A 17939-nucleotide genomic window follows, 5' to 3' on the forward strand; every position below is an offset into this window, starting at 1 on the left:
TAAATCTAAATTTCACTGAGCCACCTAATTCAGACCTGAAATCACATTCTCAGGGAGGTCTCATTATTCTTCAGTTCAGTTTGTCCCCCCGCTTTCACTACAATGTAAGAGGACATTTTGGATGCTAGGAGCATGGCAAGTGGGCACTTGCCAACGCTATAGACCCATGGTTCCAGCAGCATTTTGCTGATGGAAAATACGATCTTCAAAGAATGCCATTCTAGTCAGTACAGATTATTTATAGCTTTACACAGAAGGTTTCAAGTATAGAGTGAACATCATTATTAACATGAACTCGAATGAACTCTAGAGGAAGGAGGACTACAAAGTCATCATAGGAGGCCATTAGGAGATGAGACATTAGAGAACATGGCAATGGGAAGGGGAGGATGAACAAAAAAATGGAGTGAGCTGCCAAGGCATACATGGAACTTGGGGGTTGGCTTTCTTTTCCTAGGTCTTTGATTGTCCTCTTTTCTGATTGCAGGCTCCTTCCCCTCCAAATTTTTCTGCAAAACGAATGATGGTCCAGTTTTTCTGAAGCAATGCAGGCACTGTGTTGCCTTCTCCTCAGAGCCCTGTGGGTGTCGAAACTCCTGCTTCATGGAGGTACACTTGTTCTCCTCCTTACTTTTAAGACCCTACTTCTTCCAATATTACCTGCCCCATCTAGCTGTATCTCCAGTAGCCTCCATGGAAACCTTTATTACCCCGTTGGGGACTGAATTTTCTTTTTTTCACAGTATGTATTTTCAGTTTTGGAATGCATGCTTACTAATTGGGTGTGTTTAAATTTTTGGCTGTAATATGGATTTTGGAAAATATGATGTAAGCATACATGTACCTAGGAAGCCCTGGTGGTACTCTGGCAGCATAATTTGGTGGGCACTCATCTGTCCCACCAGACCTGGGAGGCACGACTTATTGCAGGTGCTTTCCATTTGTTTACATTGGGCAGCTCTGGTTTTCCAAATATGACACGAAACAAACAAACAAATCCACCAGGGTTCCCTATCATACAGGAAACCATAAATATGCTTGGAATGCTTATTTAGCTGTACAAAAACAAAATGAGACAAAAGTTTTACCCAGTCACACTTCCTGGATACGCTACCTCATATATAAGCCTGATACCCCAGCTATTTTGCGCCAATGAACATTTCTTTTGCTTTTCACTGTTACAAAAGTCCCCACTAAAGGGCGGTAAATACTTTAGTGGGAAAAGTAGCCTCCCAAGAAACCTGAGAGGTGGAAAAGGTGGGTAGGCAACCAAATATCCCACTGGGCACCAAAGAGTATAGTTAGACTGGTTTCCTCACAGAAGCCTGGGTGGCAGAAGCAGTTTGCAATAGACTACTAACTTAAAGGTTGGTGGTTCTAACCCACCCCGTTGTTCCACAGAAGGTCTGTCAAACTGCTCCATAAAGAATTCAGCCAAGAAAACCCTATAGAGCAGTTGCGATGAGTTGGAATCAACTTGAGCAATGGGTTTGGTTTTTGTTTTTGGTCTCTTCACATCTCACAAATCTACTTTGCTCAGCCTTTGCTTATGCCATGCACTCACCTGGGACACCCTCATACTGAACTCTTTCATTAAATTCTCTCATCTCTGAACTTCTAATAGCAGTTAGGGCCTATTTCATATAATGTAGCTAGTTATTCATATTGTATTATCTCTTAGTTTGTTATGTGCTCATTTCTCCAGACTTGATTATAAGCTATTTGAGTTTGGGTCCTAGTCTGCCAAGCATGGGAAGTGGGGCTATTTTTTCTAACTTGCCCACCCAGAAGTGGTTCTTTCTGTTAATTTGCACAAAGGCAGGACATAGGCCAACTTCAGTCTTCTCCTGCCCTACCCATTGTTGTTGAGTTGATTCCAACTCAGAGAAACACTATAGAACAGAATAGTACTTGCCCCATAGGGTTTCCAAGGCTGTAATCTTTATGGAAGCAGATTGTCACATCTTTCTCCCACAGAGCAGCTGGTGGGTTTGAACCACTAACCTTTCAGTCAGCAGCTGAACACTTTAACCACTGCACCACCAGGGATCCTTTCTTCTACCCTATGGCCTTGTAATAAATTTCAGACGCGAGTAGAACAACTCGATGGTCCCAGGTGTCACGGACAGACATGGCAGAAGATGCCTAAGCAGAAAAATAATTTTTCTAGACACCACACCCTGAGTGACACCATTCATCAAATGTTTTCTTTCACAACACAATTTTGTTTTTACATCCAGGAAGTTAACACAGCCTTCCAAATGAAGCAGAACAAAAGAGATTCTCCAAAAGAAACAAGAAAAACTCACCATGATATAAATCAAATTTTAAGACAGATTATTCAGATACAGTTAGGGAAATGGGAGAAAGACCAGGTAAACTGATGAAGTTAGAGGTAACACAGAGGAGAAGTTCAGTTCAAGGCAATGGCTGCTCCTCAGCTAAATTTCCAACAACTCTAGGCCTGATGTACAAGGTAAAGACTTCAAACAAATAAATTGTATACCTCTCTTTCCCTAGGAGGAGTTTCCGCAAGGGCCTTGCCTTTGGTCCTTTAATAAGTCATGTATGTGTGACCTACAGGGTCACCTGAAGGATCAGACTGCAGTCCCAGCCCACCAATTACTATTGGCCCTGTGACCTAGTCAAGGGACTTGATCTAGTATTCTCACCTGTAAAATGTAGATAATACTATCTTCCTCATTCATTTATTCATTCATTCACCAAATATTTATTAAGGGCCCAGTACAGGGCTGGTATGAGTCAGAACTGACTTGACAGCAGTGAGTTTATGAGCCAAGTGAAGAAGCCCTGGTGGTAGAGTGGTTAAGTGCTGGGCTGCTAACTGGAAGGTCAGCAGTTCGAATCTACCAGCTGCTCCATGGGAGAAAGAAGTGCTGGTCTGCTTCAGTAAAGATTTATAGCCTTGGAAACTCTATGGGGCAGTTCTACTCTGTCATGCAGTGTTGCTATGAATTGGAATTGACTCAACGGCAACGTGTGTGTGTTTGGGCCAAGTACACGGTAAGCTAAACAGGCACGGTCTTTCCCTGAAGAAGCTTTCAGATCATCTCACAGAGTTGTTAGTTACACAGCAGAAAAGTGTCTTTTAATTGTAAAGCACTGTAACAAACAGAAGGTCTTCATGATCAGTGACTTCCTCTCTTGATCTAGCTGCGTGACCTGGGCAATTTTTCTGGGCTTTTCTATTCTCATCTGTAAAATTTCTGTTCAAATTTTAATTGTTCCAAATGCAAATGAAGAAGGTAAGATTTTTAGGTATTTCTGAACCATGATTTTTAAAAGATTATTAGGAAATAGTTCAGACACACAAAAAGATAAGAATAATATAGCAAACCGTTGGTGTATCAACTACCCAACTTAAGACAGAAACCATTACGTACAGGAGCTCTATCTGGTGGCATGTCCTCCTTCTCGGAGTAGCTGTGATGAGTTTGGTGCTTATTATTCTGAATCATGGCATTTCTAGGAAATCTGGTGTGTGAGTAACAATGGTTCACCAGTGAAAATTTCTTCCTACATTTAGGTGTTCCTGGTTCCTAATGAATATGAGGTTATGACAGTGCACATCACAGAAAGCTCAGGTACCAGCCTGTCTTCTCCCTGCCACCCCTGCTAGCTGCCCACACAGCAGACAGAATGAGAAAGATCATGTGGCAGGCACTGCCTGCTGCATTTAGGAGGAGGATATTTTTTATATACCTTCAGGGCTTTCTGTGCAGATTCACTGGACCCGATTGCAATCAGGTTAGGCCCGGCCATGCTGCAGAAACTCTTCAGATGCAAATTATTGCCCACTGGGACTGTGGAGACTGCATAGTCCTATGCATATAATAGAAAAGCAAGCAGTTAGACACTGAAGAATAATCGTAACATGGATTAAAAACCTGCCTGAGCCGCGCCTGGTCCACTAGGAGGCTGCCAGGGGTTCTGCATATCTGGAAGGAAAACTGGGACTCTCAGGCTTTGGCACTGCCAGTTAAATGAAGATTGTTTGTAAGAAGAAAGCATGGAGCTTCCTTCCAGGTGTCTGACTGCGCCAACAGCTTTTCACTTGCTGTTTCATTTATGGAGTGGGCCACTCCGGGACAGTGTGTTTGAATACCCTGTTCAAACTTCAGCTCAGCTGGAGCCTCATATCCTCATGGGGTATAGAGCTGCTTGTGGGTTATATCCCTTTCTAAACAGCTTGGCAAGGCAACTTATTGATGGTCATTAGACTAAAGGGTCCATGACACGATGCATGTGTAGCTTCTAGCACAGTGTCTGGCAAATAGTAGGCACCCAAATACAGGCAACCTCTGATTCCAGACCAAAAAATCCACATCTCCATGTTCAAGCCAATTGGGTCTCCAGGTTTTTTTTTTTTAAGAAGTTCTTGACTGTGCTAGGAACATCTGCTGGGTAGCCATATAGTTATAACTAGGAGGAAACAGAAGATGTTCATAACTTTGCCTGTTGCTGCTGTGGTAGCCCAACAAAATCTAAGTATTGAACAATTAGAATTTGAAAGCTCCTAGAACTCCTAGCAATATTAGGAATTATTTTGCAAAGGTGGTGACATACAAACAGCATTATTCACATCACCTTGATTCAGTGGGTCTACGCATACTTATTAAGTGATTATTCTGTGCCAGGCATAAATTATCCTTTACCTACCTTAAAAGTATCAGCCAAGATTTCAGCACCTCGTTGATTTGTCCTTTTGGAAAGGCCCACAAAAAATTCTCTGCCTATAATAAATGTCATGGAACAGAGTGAGTGGGTGGCGCCAGCCAGCTGTGCACTATTTCTTTTATCTATAAATAATGACCTTAAAGCATCATACTGTTTTCTTCCTCTTCAGAGGGCCGCTCCACTGGTACTCTGATTCCTGCTCTCTTTACAAAAAACTTTATTTCAAACTATTGCCCTTAGAAATAAACTTTTTACTTAGGAAAGGAAAGAATTAAACCCATCAATAACGGATGATCAGAAATGAAGCAATGGTAGTGATAAGTCAGCTGTACTTCCTTTTTTTTTTTTTCCTAGAAGAACAATATTAGACATTCCTGATGAATTAGGATCCGTCTTCTTATAATGATCATGTAAGGCTTGCAGACAACATCTGGATAAAGTGAATCTACAACTGACTGGTCTTCAGGTCTGACCCTGACGAACTCTGTCTTTAAAACTACACATCCACTTATTTCAAATTACAGATGTTATAACTTTAATCTTCATAATGTCCTTATGAAAGGGTTAAATGACACAAGGTCAAATGATATTATGAAAAATTCCAAGGGCTTATGCTGTGGGCAGACACAGGAATCTTCTGGAGCACAGTGACTTTTTAAAAATAATGGTATGACTGTGTTGCCTCTTAAGAAAATCACTACATAATAATCAAAACTTAAGTTAGGGATGGGTCCTTTTCTTGACAAAATATTATTTATTCTATAAAAATGTCAGCCACACTAAAAAAAAACTTTCCTAATTCTTTTAAGATAAAAAAAGATTTATACACAACTTTTAAGACAAACATTTAATGTATTAACAAGTTATATAAGATCTATAATGGGGCATAAAGATTATTTCCATTTTAAAAGACTAAAGTGATAGGAAAGTATAAAGAAAAGTATACTCCTTATCTCTAACAAGTAAGTTGGACTTCTATTTCTGGCAATATGGTGAATCCCCTAAATGACCTTCCCAATGAAAATGCTGAAATTGAAATATTATTTTTTTTTATAGCTCTTTGTCACTTTTTTCTATACCACTCCATCCTCTGTTTTTTTTTTTTCCTCCTTCATCCTATTTAAATTATAGAAGAAACCAGATCATTTGTCCAGTTGAATATCCCATATTGTGGATTTGGTTGATTACTTTTTTGGGTGTTATTTAACATTTAAATTGTTCTTTCATCCTTTGTATTTTCAGTAAACCAATAGATTCATTCAGATGGTTAATTAGATGATTATTAGTTTTTTGTTTTTGTTTTTTGAGAAGCCCACTTTAGAGGGGGGCTATATTTCTATTGTATCATGTCATGAGGTCATGACTGGCTGTCACATGTCCAATGATAACACGTTGACCAGCAGGTTCAGGTGGCATCACCCTGATTCCTCCATTGTGAAGTGTCCCATCAAGCTTTCATATAATCATTTTAATATCCTTTAATGCTCACTGTACAAATCCGTTATTTTATTAGGAATCTGCATTTACTGACTGGGATTCTTCTACAAAGAAAAACTTTCCTCAATCACATATTTGGTTTACCTGAAACAGAAGTCATAAAGAAAAGATAGGCTAAATGCTAGAGTCTTTCCTTCACTCATCAATTTTCAGAGTAACGAGATGGTGTCCTAGCAACTTACAATAATGACGAGTAAGTGATTTTTTTAACATCATGATCCACGCATGGGTCAAAGTTGAAATCTAATGGAAATCAGAAATATTTAGAGCTAAATGATAACAAAATATTCATGTAAGAAAAAAAGAGAGACTCAGCGAAAGCAGGACTCAGATGGAAAGTTATGGCCTTAAATAACTAATAAAGAAGACGACAGGCTTAAGATTAATGAGATAAAATTCCAACTTGAGATATAAGAAAAAATGAATAGAATAAAAATAAAGAAAATCTGAAGGAAGGAAATAAAGATAGAAATAGGAAGAGAAAGGAAACATAAGAGAGAGGGTTCAACAAAGCCAAAAGTTGGTTCTTCAAAAACATGAATAAAATTGACAAACCTCTGGTAAGTTAAAAAAAAAAAAAAAAAGGCACAAGTAATATTATGAATGAAAAATGAGAATAACAAGAAATGCTGTGAAACTTAAACAGATATTAAGAAGACATGATTAACTTCATATCTAAAATTTTAAAAAACTTAGATGACACAGATAAAATTCTAAAAAACAGAACTCCCAAAACCGACTCAGCAAAACCTAAATAATCATATAATCATTAAAGAAACGGAATCAGTTAAAAATCTTCCCACAAAAAAGCACCAGGCCCACAGGATCTATTTACAAGTAAATTCTACCAAAATTCAAGGAATAGATAACTCAAAATTTACTGATTCCAGAGAATAGAAAAATAGGAAGCCTTCCCTATTTTACAAGGCTAACGTAACTGTTTTGCCAAAACCAGACAAGGATAACAAGAAAGATTATAGGCCACAGAAATCACAATCTTAAACAAGATATTAGCAAACCAAATCCAACACTGTATTAAAAGAGAATATGTCATGATAAAGTTTAGTTTCATTCCAGGATTCGAGACCAGTCCAATATCAGAAAATTAATTAATGTAATTAGCTACATCAACAGATTAAAGAAGAAACTCATATAATCATCTTATTGCAGCAAAAGGGAGTTTATCCTATCACCTGAAATTCTATTTCTAGGTGTTTACCTTGGAGAAACTCTTATATATGTCCCCAGGAGACATACATAAAAAGATATATAGCAGCACTGAAGATAATAGACAAAAACTGGAAAATACCCAAATATACATCAGCAGAAAAATGAATAAATAGATTATGGCATATTCTTACCACTGAATGTTACTTAGCAGTGAAAATGAATGAACTACAGCTACAAGCATCAACATAGATCAAAAGTAGAAAGTCACACAAGAGTTCATATAGTATGACTCCAACAACATAAAGCTGAAAGACAAGCAAAGCTAAACAACATATAACTTAGCAATACATATATAGAGGTGAAACTCAAAGAAAGACAAAGCAATGATTATCACAGATTTCAGGGCAGTGGTTACCTCTGGTTGGGAAGGGGGCGCATTTGGGATTGGGGGACCACCCAGGAGCTTCTAAGATCCTAATAATGATCTATTTCTTAAGTCACGTGGTGGGTACCCAGGTGTTCATTTTATTATTGGTCTTTAAACTGCGCATAAACATTATATAGCTCTTTTTAATGTACTCCATATTTCACAATAAAAATAAATATATGTAAAGGTAAGTTGATGTTATATTTTTAAGAGAAAGGGACTGAAACAATTTTTGCCGGTAGCTGCTTGCTTGACTGACATATTTCTCAGCAGGAACTGGAATTGGAAAGCAGCTATCCTTCTGTCCATTTCCTAGTAACTTATTAATGAAGCCCTGAGTTACAGAAGGAAGGGAAAACAGCATAATTTATGCATACTTCTGTTTCTTATCCAGTGCTCCCTAATACAAAAATTAGGAAGTAGGAAACAGAAGCTAGGACTAGACATTAGGTGCTTCTTTCTTGGGCTCAAAATACAGGTGACTGATAAATGAGGTGCCAAGCAGATTATGATCTTAAGATCCCAATGCTATCCTAGTTTTGAATAAAACAATTATTAAGATATTAACTTACGTATTGAATATAGCAAATCCAAAAGTCTACAGATAGCAGGAAAGGCAAGCCTCGATGTTGAGCAACTAATTAGAAGTTGGGGCAGAAAGATTAGACTTGAGATGCTGTGGAAAGATCTTTAACTGAAGGCAGAGGTTCCTAGTATAAACTGTGCTCTAACATTAAGATTTTGTGAACATAGCTTGTTTTAAGCCATACTTTTTGGAGTAGGTTTTTCAAATACTATTAGTACCTGCTTACAATAAGATGTCACTTTGAGGACTTAGGTGCACCTGACCCAAGCCATGGTATTCTTGATTGCCTCATATACATGTGAAAGCTTGACAGTGGATAAGGAGGATCAAAGAAGAATTGATGTATTTGAATTATGGCATTGGTGAAGAATACTGAATATGCCATGGTCTGCCAGAAGAATGAAAAAATCTGTCTTGGAAGAAGTACAGCCAGAATGCTCCTTAGATGTGAGGATGACAAGACTTCAACTCAAGTACTTTGGACATGTTATCAGGAGGGACCAGTCCCTGGAGGAGGACATCATGCTTGATAAAGCAGAGGGTCAGCGAAAAACAGGAAGACACTCAAAGAGACGGAATTACACAGTGGCTGCAGCAATGGGCTCAAATATAGCCAGGATTGTGCAAGACTGGGCAGTGTTTCATTCTGTTGTACATACGGCTGCTATGAGTCAGAACTGACTTGACGGCACCAAACAACAACACAATAAGCTATTTATTTTATGGGTATTTATGAGTAAAAACAATAATAATAATAAAAAGTTTTATTATAGGGAAGTGTGATTTACACATCCAGCTTTAAACGAAGTAATTTTCTAAGAGAAACAGGCTGTTGTTCTGTGCTACCAAAGAGAATCAAAGGCCACCAGTGGCAGACACAGATAATATTCTAAGGAGAACTTACTGGGCAGATTCAAAGAATGCCTAAGTCTGGCTGGGCATACCAGAGCTAAGAAGTCAGCATCCCAAATCCAGTGCCGTTGATAGGACTCCTTGATTCCTTGTTTTGTGTTCTTATGGCTGTGTTTCTCAAATGGGTATGCAAACCAAACCCCCAAGGCAGGGTCACTGCCAACTATAGTGGTAGCACAGTCTGTGCAGTGCACAACTCCAGGAGATACCATTCACACAGCCTGTGATAAAAATGGTGTCCTCTGAGGCCAGGCAGCACAGTGACCCCACCCACAGGTACCTGGCACTGAGCAGGAGTGTACTCAATGTTACCAGAAAAACTCTACTCATCTTCCTGGAGCATTAATTATATCCAAATTTAAGTAATACAAAACATTACTTTTTTATTAAAACAAAGATGGCTATATTTTGGCTATATACTTAGGATTCAATATAAAATTCACATTAGCTAAAATATTAGACTTTTAAGAAACTTCATGCTTTCAGTGGGCCCCTTGGAGCTATAGCCCCAGGCCCCTGGGGATTAGCCTCAGTTTTTAGGGCTACTTTGGTGAAACAGGTATTTATTCTCTGATATTTAGGGGAAAATAAACTCTCACTTTAAATTAAAAATTATTATTGATAGCCTTGTTCATCAATATACCAGAATAAATTCAGGGATCTAGATTTCAGCACAAAATTTTACAAAACAGTAATAATATGATCATAAAGAATTGGAAAGGTTAAATACTAAAAATTACTGTTTCTTTAGTAGCCATATTATATCCAATGTAAAAACTGATTCCAGTTAAGTCAATAATAATAAGCTGTTTATATTTTGTTGAGTTCTGCTATTATTCATCTGGCATTAATCCAAGTCAATTTGCATGGAAAAGTATTTAAATTCATCTTGCCATCTGGGGAGATTATAAATGACACTAATCTTGAATGAAGGAATCTTTTAACTATAAATCAGACATACAGTCATACAATGAAAAACTGCAACCCACTCATGTTATAGAAGAACATGGTCGAAGCAAGCTACAAAATGGTCTGTACAGACTGGTAATATTCTTGTAAATATATGCAAACAAAAATACTTAAAAAAAATACACCCAGATATTTAAGTGATTATCTTTGAGTATGCTTTTCTGTATATTCCAAGTTTCCTACATTGAAGATCTATTACATTTGTAATTGAAAAAAAAAAAAAAAAAACTATAAAGAAACAAGTGAATGCAAGCCAGGCATTAGAAATATTTTTAGCTAGAAAAAATAAACACAATGGTACCTGTGAATAGGACATCTCCACCATCTAAAGTTGCATTTTCATCTTTCATCTCGACTATGTTCAGTTGAAGTTTTTCTAATGCTTCTTTCATCATGTCAACCTGTTGAAAATAAAATCATTCAAATTAATATCCTACCATTTCCAAACAAGAAAACCAACCATCTAAAACTTCTGAATACTGAACCATGGTTCTGCTTGTGTGTATGTACACGCCCACCCACCCACATCCTTGTGGATATATGCAGTCTAGTGCAGGGTCTGTCATGATCATTTGTAAGAGAGGAAATTATCTGTTGGAAATTGTCGATTTTTGTCCCCTTCTAGTCTATATTATAGTCCTTTTTTCTGTTGGAAACCTGACTAACTAGGACATTGTTGGAGTCTGACTAAGGACATTGTTGGAGGCTGACTAAGGACATCGTTGGAGGCTGACTAGTTATGGCATTGTTGGAGGCTGGCTAGTTATGGCATTGTTGGAGGCTGACTAATTAGAACACAAGTCAAGAAAGGTGGGAGGCATAGTACCCAGTCCCCCTACCCTTGCCAGAAAATGCATGATTTAATTTTGCAATATCATATTTTTATATAAATAATGTACCTTCTATGTTTGCCAGCCGTACCACCACCCCACTGCCCTGCCCCTGCAGTGAGGCACCCTCACAAGTACCTCCATACCAATCCTCTTCCAAATGTTGCTGTAAAAAAAAAAAAAAAAAAACTAGCATAGCACACTTAAGAAAATACCTTGCCTGGGGTAGGGTGGGGGGTGGGGGGGGGGTGGCCAGCAAACAAATGCAGAAGGTGCATGCTATTTGTGTAAAAATATGGTATTTGGAAGAAATATCAATGACAATAACCACTAACGTGAAATCTCACCCATAGGACAGTCATTGTTTTATACTCAAATATTTTCTAAAATGTCAGAACAGCCAAGGCTTCTCTGCAAATTTGAACTGTTATTTAAATTTATACTCAAACAGTTAATATAATTACCTGTCTTTTAAGACCTGGCTCCCTAGAAGTGATTAACGAATACAACAGTTGCAACTGCAAACAAATTAAAAAAATATACATGAAGATGAATTTCAGGGACTTTTTATGATTCCAGGTCTAAAGCACAGGGATATTCTGGGCTGAAGTGGGGGACATTTCTAGTGAGGGTTAGTCTAATACAAAAAAAGAAAAAAAAATTAAGGCATAACAAATGACTGATAGTCACAATTTAATTCAAGTCCACCCAGCAACTCAAAAACAAAACAATTAAAAAAATTTTTGAAGGTCTTTATAACTTTTAACGTGGTGAAGACACAGGTTGAGAAGATATGAATAGGGACTAAGGGAAAAGCAAGAGAACACATGATCACGGATCACTGGGAAAAGCAGGTAGTTCTGCCAAAACACAGCATGCTGAGTACACATAGTGAACTGCCAATGAGGAGTTTGTTATTTTTAGGTGCTGTCGAGTCAATTCTGACTCATACAGAGACCCTACGTGGAACAGAATGAAGTGTTGTCCGTTTATGCAATATCCTCACAATCCTTGCTGTGTTTGAGCCCGTTGTTGCCACTGCATTATTTGCATTATTCCATCCTGTTGAGGGTCTTCGTTTTTTTTTTTTTTGTTTTGACTCTCTGTTTTATCAAGCATGATGTTGTTCTCCAGGGACTAATTCCTTGTGATAACATGTCCAAAGTACGTGAGACAAAGTCTCACTATTCTGGCTTCTAAGAAGCATCCTGGCTATACTTCCTCCAAGACAGATTTATTCATTCTTCTGGCAGTCCATGGTATATTCAATACTCTTCCCCAACACCATAATTCAAATATATCAATTCTTCTTCGGTCTTCCTTATTCATTGTCCAGCTTTTACATGCATATGAGGTGACTGAAAATACCTCTGAAACTTGCTCTCGAACACAGAGCAGCTAAAGTGAAAGGAAGAAATGATAAAGTAAAAGAGCTGAATAGAAGATTACAAAAGGCAGCTCGAGAAGACAAAGTAAAGTATTATAATGAAATGTGCAAAGGCCTGGAGTTAGAAAACCAAAAGCGGAGAACACACTTGGCATCTCTCAAGCTGAAAGAACTGAAGAAAAAATTGAAGCCTCAAGTTGCAATATTGAAGGATTCTATGGGCAAAAAATTGAACTATGCAAGAAACATCAAAAGAAGATGGAAGGAATACACAAAGTCACTGTACCAAAAAGAAATGGTTGACATTCAACCATTTCAGAAGGTAGCATACAATCAAGAACCAATGGTACTGAAGGAAGAAATCCAAGCTACACTGAAGACACTGGTGAAAAACAAGGCTCCAGGAATTGACAGAATACCAACTGAGATGTTTCAACAAACGGATGCAACACTGGAGCACTCACTTGTCTCTGCCAAGAAATTTGGAAGACAGCTATCTGACCAACTGACTGGAAAAGATCCATATATGTGCCTATTTCAAGTTATTGGAAATTACTGAACAATATCATTAATAGCACACACAAGTAAAATTATGCTGAAGATAATTAAAAAGCAGTCATTGCAGTACATCGACAGGGAACTGCCAGAGACTTAGGCCGAATTCAGGAAAGGACGTGTAAGGAGGGGTATCGCTGCAGATGTCAGATGGCTGAGGAGTTTATGTCCGATGGCTGAGGTGTTTAGGAGTCACAAATATAGCAGAGTAACTTCTAAAGTAATTAAAATGTGGAAATACTTTAAAACAAGCCTCGCATTCATGCAGTCAGAAAAACATTAAAGAGGATACGGAGTAAAATAAATACATCATCTCATCCTTGTCCTGGAACTCATGTAAAAGTTCCACAAACCAGAGTGACTCAGAATAATAAAAAATTATTTCCATGGACGAAATGGGCTTAAAGTTGCAATAAATACATCTAGTGGCCTCTTTTAACAGCCAAATAGGTTTTCCTATGTGTCAGGAAGTGGAATCGTTGCTATAACATAAAAAAGAAGCAAAGCGACATCCTCCATGACTTGTTGGGCTATGGGGAAACATAGAACTGCTTCCTTCTGGCCATGGAAAATACACTCGGTTTGGAGAGAGATCATGAGAGCTGAGCTACTGCTACCTTTTGTTACCGTTATGAATGCTACTTCTTCTATTATAACTTAACATTTCAAAGATTGCTGGGAATTCAGCAACAACATGGAATGTGGTCTGAAAAGTTTATATGTAACATCTCTACGCGAGGAAATGTACTCAGCTTTTAAGAGTTTAAGGAGAACAGAGGTAGGGAGGGTACTATCTGCCAGCTTCGGAAACACTGCCTCTCTTTAAAAGTCCTGTCTTTCAAAATTAAAGTTTTAGAGGATAAAATGTTTGTGGTTTCTTAAAAGTTAAAACAGCTGTACTGACATTAAAAAACTGGCTTTCGTGCAAGGGTAGTACTCTTTTTTTTTTTTTAACATTCAGTAACATCTATATAAACAAAATCACCAGCATAATTCCTTGCCACAAACATTGATGATACTACATTACTTTCAGAGTTAAGTACACGGGCAAATTTAAAACATTTTTAAACATCAAGTAAACAGTGTTTGAGAGCTGCAGGGCCATATGGCATCAAATTGACAATGCTAACCCCAAGGAGATTTCTGGAGAAGAAACAGGAGAGGCTGAACTGGACAGGCTGTCCACTGAGAACCGCATATGCTTGGCACAGGGGCTTCCAATGAATCAGACAAACTCAGCCGCAAACAGGCCCAGTGTTGCCCTGACACATGGGCCCACAGCAAGCCAGCTATTTAGGCAGTTAGAACACTAAATGTAACTATAGAAGTGGGGATTTTTGCAGGAAGAGATCCAAACCATGAGCCTTCAAGAAACTGCCCATTCTGTGGTTACATAGCCATGGTTAATGTTGACTTAATTAATTTTCGAGAGGGAAAAAAAAAAAGACCAAACAACACACCCACCTTTCATTAAGACACTAACTCTGCAGAGTGGAATTTAGCATTACTCAGGGTGGAGAGGAACCTTCAGGACAAACATTATTAATTCCAAAGGCTGAGTTGAAAGGGTCATTTTAGCCCATGAAATTAGAAATAAAAAGGGTAAGTCAGAAAAATGATCTTAATTAATTTAAACCTTAACTAAATAATTTCCCATATTCTATTCTAAGGATTTTATTCTAAGGATTTACCAGATCTTTCTTCCTTCCCTTTTCACTCTTTTTGTAGTTTGGTTTCACTTTTTTTTTTTTTGCTACAGAGTCCCTGGATGGTGCAAATGGTAAAGCTTGGCTACAAACCAAAAGTTGGATGTATGAGTCCTCCCAGATGTGCCTTGGAAGAAAGGCCTGGTGAATCTACCTGCAAAAAATTGGCCATTGAAAATCCCATGGAGCAAGTCCTACTCTGATGCACTTGGGGTCACCATGAGTTGGAATCGACTTGACAGCAGCCAGGTAAATACTAGACTCCTTCCCTACCTGCTTCCTATCATCCAGCCTATACTTCTTTCTCTTCACGAGAGCTAGTTTTTGTCTTAAGGTAATCATCTTTTCTTTTTCTCTATTTTCTGGAGTAGTAATGTTAAAAAAAATGTATTTATTGGGGTTGGTTACACATTCACGGTCACTACCCTGGGAATGCCTGTATAGTATAGGGTTAGGATCAAGGGCATGGGGGTCAAATCCTAGCTCTGCTGCTTGTTAACTGAGTGACTTTAGGTCGTTCAACTTTCTAAGCCTCAGTTTTCTCGTCTTCAAAATGGATGTTTCCGTAACAGCAACAACCTCCTAGGTTCCTCCTAATCATTACATATTAAAAGCACTGAGCACAGAGTCTGGCACATACTAACTGCTCGATAAATGTTAGGTATGACTTTTACTGTTTTGATGAGCTCCAGCTTGTGTATACCAGTGACAAATGCCTGTGTTATGAAACTGACCCACAAGAGAAAAGCTGCTACTTTTTTTTTACATTTGGGCAAGTTTCTCCTGTTTTACCATCCCATGACAGATCCCATCTGTTTTCCAGGGAATTAAAATCACAGTTTTTTCTGCAAAGCCAATGTAGTGAGAGCATGTGCATTTGAAGACATTTAAATTTGCATCATGTAAAATTGATTCCCTTCCATCTCCTGGAAGCTGTCAGGATATATGGTAGATTTCTTGTACTGTCTCTGCTTTGAAACAGCTCTCTGGAGGTACTACAGAAGGAGTTAAATGGGTCCGCCTGGTATGATGTCCCATAGGCTCAAAAGAGCACCAGCCAAGATGATCTAGAACGATTATAGTTATGAGGGTATTAGTCCTCTAAAGGAATCAAGCAGTCTAAAGAATTCCTTTTCCTTCTCAGTGCTTGGTCTCCTTTCCTTACTTCCCTGTTCTGCTGTCTTCTGAACCTTCTTTTATGGCTTTGACTCCTGTTCTCTTATTTGTGTTATCATGTTTATATCATCATGCTGTCTTCTCATTTCACCCCTTTGGGGTTCTCACGGTGAGTGTTAAGAACTGGGGATCTGAATTCCATCTCTGCCACTTATTAGCTATGTAACTTGCAACCAGTTAACTTGTCTTAGCCTAAATTTCCTAACCTGCAAATAGGACAATGCTTTCCCTTTAGCAGGGATAATGTAAGTAACAAATGGGCTAAGACACGTAAGGCATCTAGTGCAGTGCCTGGCATACTGTGCTCAAAACCAGTAGTTGCTAGTATTATTATTTTGCCCTAAATTAACTCCGTCCTTGGTCTGGATTTTGGCTACTTTTCAGAAAGAAGTAAAAGATAAATATACCATTTTCAGTATTAAAAAAGACATCTTTTGAGCCCAACTCTTTTCTTCTTGCAAAATTTCCCCTAAACTCAAAATACTACACTCTCAACTCCCCCGCCGCAAAAAACAAAAAACAACAAAAAAAACTTTGCCTAATATAAAACCTTATGCGTTTTCACTGGGAAGCTATACTCATAACAGCTTGCAATAGCCCTATAACTAATTTAATACTCTTTATTTAGATGGCAATATTTTCTTGTTGGTTCTGTCCAAAGCTGACTTTTGCTGTGTGTTTTCAACAATGCCCACTTAGAATGTTTCACACGTTCACACTAGATGTAGCGAATGTGCCCCCGAGTCCTGATGAACAGTTAGTTCTGTGCCGTGGCTCCGTGAAGAATTTACACCAACCTCTGTTTGCCAATCCACTTTCCTTTAGCTACTTCTGTCCAATGGGCTGCTGGATGCCATGACTACAAATGAGGCTCCTGGAGTTGGCCTGTCTGCTGCTGACACGTTTCAGTCACCCATGCTTCTGCCAGGCCCTGGCAGCTGTGCCACCCCTGCTACGTTTTCAGTGCCCACTGAAATTCTCCTAGCCCCTTTATGACTCACTGTATCACAAGAGCTTTGTACTATCATCCTATCTGCACTCTCATCTAGCTCCAAGAGCTGAACAGCAGAAACATGGTTTGTTGGTGGTGAGACGATTTCATTCTCTCTACTTGTTGTTGACTTCTCTGTGTCTTGTAATGCTGAGGAAGCCCCTCAAGAAGCTGATGTAATGTCTCTGGCACGTCAAGGCACAGTTGGCTTGGAACCTGCTGATGCATCGCAGTCACACTTGTCCCTGATCACGTTAAACAGGCCACACTGCCCTTCTTTATGCCACTTTAATCTTTGTTATTCAGCATATCTTTGGTCACTGAGGCCACTTTAGTATATTCAACTGATTTTATGACAATGCCTAATGTCTATATTGTGCTTTGACTTCTATTTTCTCATTCAATCAACATTTCAGTTCAACATTTAGTGGGTATCAACACTTCTTCTACAAAGATTAAAAAGCCACAGACCCTGCACTTGGGTAGTTAACAACCTAGTTAGGCAGATAGATGTACCTTATAAAGATGTAGTGGAAATAAAATGGAATATCTGCTGTGATGCTCAAGATAACACTAAAAGGCAGGAAGGATAGCCACTAGTATATCCATTTTACATATGAGTAAACTGAGGCTAAGGAGCTTTGGTGGCACAGTGGTTAAAGCACTGGCTGCTAACCAAAAGCTTGGCGTTTGAACCACCGGTTGTTCTCCAGGAGAAAGATGTGGCAGTCTGCTTCCGGAAAGACGACAGCCTTGGAACCCTATGGGGCTGTTCTACTCTGTCCTACAGGGTTGCTATGAGTCAGAATCGACTTGATGGCAACAGGCTTGATTTTTAAACTGAGGCTAAGTGAAGGTGATTGACTTGCTGAGTGAAGCTAGATTGAGCTTTCGGCCTCCGGACCCCATCCTTATGTTCACACCACTGTGTGATTATGATTCTCCTGAGGTCTCATCACAGAGCACAGGCCATATCAGAACTGGAGCTCATGCCTTCTGCTTTCCAACTCTGTACATTTAAGTCCACTGTGTATT

General features: G+C 38.7%; 1 protein-coding gene across 1 annotated transcript in view; it reads right to left on the reverse strand.

The window, feature by feature from the left end:
- The window catches only part of DDAH1 (dimethylarginine dimethylaminohydrolase 1), a 164601-nt gene that overhangs the window by 30140 nt on the left and 116522 nt on the right, over positions 1-17939 (reverse strand). Inside the window, exons 2-4 of the mRNA XM_049879667.1 lie at positions 10561-10660; positions 4681-4754; positions 3724-3843 (exon numbers count right to left, since the gene is read on the reverse strand). Of these exons, the coding sequence (XP_049735624.1) occupies positions 3724-3843; positions 4681-4754; positions 10561-10660 (294 nt within the window). The remainder of the gene's footprint in view (positions 1-3723; positions 3844-4680; positions 4755-10560; positions 10661-17939) is intronic.

The sequence above is a fragment of the Elephas maximus genome, chromosome 3 (assembly GCF_024166365.1).
Source record: "Elephas maximus indicus isolate mEleMax1 chromosome 3, mEleMax1 primary haplotype, whole genome shotgun sequence".
Lineage (NCBI taxonomy): Eukaryota > Metazoa > Chordata > Mammalia > Proboscidea > Elephantidae > Elephas > Elephas maximus.